Below are 4,265 nucleotides of genomic sequence, written 5' to 3'. Positions count from 1 at the left end.
TCTCTAATGGCTGTCCTGAGATTTTTCATGTGATGTGGTTTTCTCCCGTGATACACCAGTCGGTGCTACTACAAACTTAGCTTATTTGACAGAAGATTTGCATCCTCATAGGGGCCCTTTCTTCTTAAATACTGCCAGATCCAGTTCGGTCACTCCTACTGTTGCCCCCACACCTCTGCCATTTGGTAATATTCATCATATGGTTACGCGCTCCAAAGTAGGCATTTTTAAACCTATAGTCTTAACTGTAGAAATTTCTGATTGTGAGCCACACACAATTAATGAAGCTTTGCTTATGAGGAATAGAAGGAAACGGCTCAGGCTGAGTATGACACATTGATTCGGAATCGCACTTAGGAGTTAGTATTTTTACCACTTGGAAGAAAGGCAATTGATTGTAAGTGGTTATTTAAGGTCAAAAAGAATACTGATGGTACTGTGGCTCGACGTAAAGGTCGTTTAGTTGCTAAAGGGTGTTCTCAGGTACCAGGGTGTGATTTTAGAGAAACGTTGAGTCCGGTCGTCAAACCAGATACTATTCGGATTATTCTGTCTATTGCAGTATCCAAAAGCTAGTAACTTCGACAGGTTGATGTTAACAATGTCTTTCTCAATGGCAATCTTATTAAAGAGGTTTATATGCAACAACCTCCAGGGTATGTACGATATGATGATAATGGCAAACCACTTATGTGTCGATTAAGAAAAGTTTTATATGGGTTGGGGCAAGCTCCACTAGCTTAGTCTGATAAGCTAAAGAAGTTTCTTCTCTCATTACGATATATATGCCTTTCTGTTTATCCGTGTTATTGGCAAGAAAACTATGTATGTATTAGTCTATGTGGATGATATTATCATTACGGGAGATTCCTCTAAATATATTGATATGTTTGTGTGACAACTTCACAATGAGTTCTCTTTTAAAGACATGAGAGATCTGTATTATTTTTTGGGGGTTGAGGTTACCCGTACTGCTACTGGGAACCTTTTTCTGTGTCAGCGTAAGTATGTCCTCGACCTTCTTTACTAGGCTCTTTGACTAATGCCAAAGCAGTACATACCCTTATGGCTAGTTCTTCCACTTTATCTAAACATGATGGAAGTCTATTTACTAATCCTACTGAATATAGGAGTCTTGTTGGTGCCTTACAATATGTTGTTCTAACACGACTTGATATTGCTTATAATGTTAACCGCATTTGTCAATTCATGCATGTCCCGACAGACACTCATATGATTGCTTTAAAACGAGTTTTACATTATCTCTGTGGTATTGTTGATCATGGGCTGATGTTTTGCCCTTCTACCTGACTATCGTTGGTCGGCTATGCTGATGCTAACTGGGGATTAGATTTTAATGATCTACGATCCACCACCAGTTATTGTATTTACTTTGGTGACAATCCTATTTCATGGTGCTCGAAGAAATAACAAGTTGTGTCTCGTTCCACTGAGGATTAGCTGCTGCAACATCCAATGTCATGTGGATAATCTTGTTGTTACAAGAACTGAAAACGAGAACTGAATTTTTGTTTCGTTGATATTCCTACTATTTGGTGTGATAGTTTTACACCCTAAATTCAAACATGTCAAACATGTTGAACTTGTGGCTGATAGTTCCTTCTTTTGGTTACTGATGTTCTCACAAAGTCGTTGTCTGCATCATTGTTTGCTCATTTTCGAAATCTGCATCATTGTTTGTCGGTGAATGTTAAAGTATAACTAAACTGCAAGTTAGTTTTGGTTGTTAGCATTTCTTTTACCAAAAGAGTGTACTAATATAAGTATGTAATTAAGCAGAAAATGAAGATTATGCAATTCATTCGTAAAGTTCTAAAGAAATTGGTTTCATCTAATTTCAGATTCATTTCTCCTTCGCTTTCCTATTACCTTTTTCCATTCTTCCTTTCATTGACTAATCAGGTGGCTTTTCCTATTACCTTTTTCCATTCTTCCTTTCATTGACTAATCAGGTGGCTGTTCATACTCACGCACTCTCAATGCCATATCCGTTTAAAAATGTCTGATATATCCGTATATATATGTTTCTACAAGTTTCCACATTCAACATGTGGGTTATACAAAATTCATATATATATATAACTCTTAACTTATATTAGCTTCCATCTTCTCCATGTCTCTAAGTTCTGTTCCATATTGTTTCTGACTTCTCTTCTAAATTCATCAAAACATCCATCCAAGGAAATAAGCAGCTGAAGCAGCGACGGCGCCGTTTAAAAGCACAAAACCCACCGACCGTACGTAGTTCCTTTTCCCACAAATCTTGGCCTTGGCTATACCCAGAAAGGTAAGTGCAATGGCAGACATGAAGCATGCTCCAATAAACATGACCAACTCATTGTCCGTGAATGGCTTGAGGACGACGAAAGATAAGAGCGGTGCAGCGCCAAAACCCACGAAAGTCAGAAAAGCTACGACGCCGTTCTTCCACGGCTTCTCTCCTCCTTGGTCGGGCGGCATCACCCCTTTCTGGGCTGTCATTTTTTGGTCTCTCAGAATGTCATTGTACTTGGCGAATATATTCACCACCTTGCATAAATTTAACACTAGGTTAACATTTTTCTTGTATTTTTGCATGAAGCGCCATATTCAGGGAATCTTTGCAAATCTAAAATTTAATCCTTCTGCTTCTAATTTCAAATTTTAACAAATAAATAAAACCTCAAAAGATTTATGTTAAAATTTCAAAATATAAAAATTTAGTCAATATTTAAAATGAAAACCATGTAAGAACATTAACAACTAAATACATAATTGAGATTTTTACAACCCGATTCAATAACTTTATATGCTTATTTAAGCATTTGCATGTGTAAGATTATAATTATATTAGTGATGTGAGTAAAATTTCTAGTTTAAAAAGGGATTATCAGACTTAATTTATTAGATCAAAATAATAAAAATTGACTGGCTTGGTTAACCAGCCTAGTTGCAAGATTATTATGTTGTGGAGCATAATAACTTCCCATCCCAAAGATATATACAAAAAGGACTAAATCAATTCAAAGATAAATAATATTTTGAATTAAAAATAGAAAAACTAAATTTAAAATGCGCAAAAAGTAAGGGGGAGAACTAAAAGACAAAGAAGTAGTTAAATTAAATGAATGGGTTTATAGTGGTATACCATGTTAGAGTCGATAAGGTCCATGCCAAGGCTTTGGTACTGTTGAAGGAGCTGCTCTTCTTGGTCCTTTCTATGGTTATTTAACTCCCATTGAGTCACCGCCATTTCCTTGATAGCTAAGCCTTCCTTGGTGCTGGAAGACAAAAAATCCCCAAGGCTCGACGATATCCCATCTGCAACGAGGTTCGCAATGCCCAGCGCCAACACCTCCACTGCAAATAATTTTTTACAGTTTTAGAAAAAGGAAAAAAAGCAAAGATAGCTCTCGTTAATGAGGCCATGCATGATAATATATATCTTTATGGTGCTAACCTGATGAGAGATTGGTAGCAGATACGGAGGAAATGAGAGAGAAGCAAGTGAAAACGGCTTCAAGGCCCGCATATACGATGCTCTTAACAATCTCTCCTCTCCACTGCTCCATTCCACTTACTTCTTTTTTATCTTTAACCTCTGATTCTTCAAGCAGTGGAGTACTGCTGTTGGTGTCCACTGCTATATCATCGGATTCCCTCATTTTCTTTTTTACTGTTGAAACTAATTTTATCTCCTTTCACCCACCCCATTAATGTAAAAAACAAGATGGTTTGACTTTTATTATGGGAAGGGTAAACAATTGATGAGCAAGTGCTGGTATACGTGTATTCATGCATGTAAAGACGACGGACATGTGGTTAAAATGATGACTTTATTATACAACTATATATCTTTCCCTCGATAAAAGGACCCGGACGAATTGCATTTGGCTTCTCAATTAGAAAAATGATTAAATTATTTCTTATACTCTCGGTTAATATTTTCTAATATCAGACATGGTGAAAATTAACTTTGACTAAATTATAAAAGGGTCACCCAATTTTTTTTGTTCTATTTTGATCATTCAATTATTAATTTTTCAATTTAGTCTCTAAATTTTTTGGGATTAAGTATCTTATTCACTTTGAGCTAATGTGTGCTTTTTTTATTGGTCTGTTAACAAAATTAGCCCTCTTATATTTACATATTCTATCAATTTGATACTAAATATAAAATAATTCAACAAATTTAGCCTTCAATATTTACAAAATTTATCATTTTAGTTCAAATTCTAAAAAATCAATAAATTTATTCCCAATAT

General features: G+C 35.7%; 1 protein-coding gene across 1 annotated transcript; it reads right to left on the bottom strand.

Annotated features, from left to right (window-relative positions):
- Nucleotides 1-2,012: 2,012 nt before the first annotated feature.
- On the bottom strand, nt 2,013-3,740 carry LOC108468982 (uncharacterized). Its single transcript, XM_017769851.2, has 3 exons — nt 3,461-3,740; nt 3,149-3,360; nt 2,013-2,550 (listed from the first exon to the last, which is right to left on the bottom strand). The coding sequence occupies exons 1-3, from the start codon at nt 3,663-3,665 to the stop codon at nt 2,185-2,187; spliced, it is 783 nt and encodes a 260-aa protein (XP_017625340.1). The 5' UTR covers nt 3,666-3,740; the 3' UTR covers nt 2,013-2,184.
- Between the last annotated feature and the right edge of the window lie 525 nt (nt 3,741-4,265).

This window comes from Gossypium arboreum, chromosome 8, assembly GCF_025698485.1.
Source record: "Gossypium arboreum isolate Shixiya-1 chromosome 8, ASM2569848v2, whole genome shotgun sequence".
In the NCBI taxonomy this organism is placed as follows: Eukaryota; Viridiplantae; Streptophyta; class Magnoliopsida; order Malvales; family Malvaceae; genus Gossypium; species Gossypium arboreum.
The sequence above is the reverse complement of the archived record's forward strand: the minus strand, read 5'-3'. Positions and strand labels throughout refer to the sequence as shown.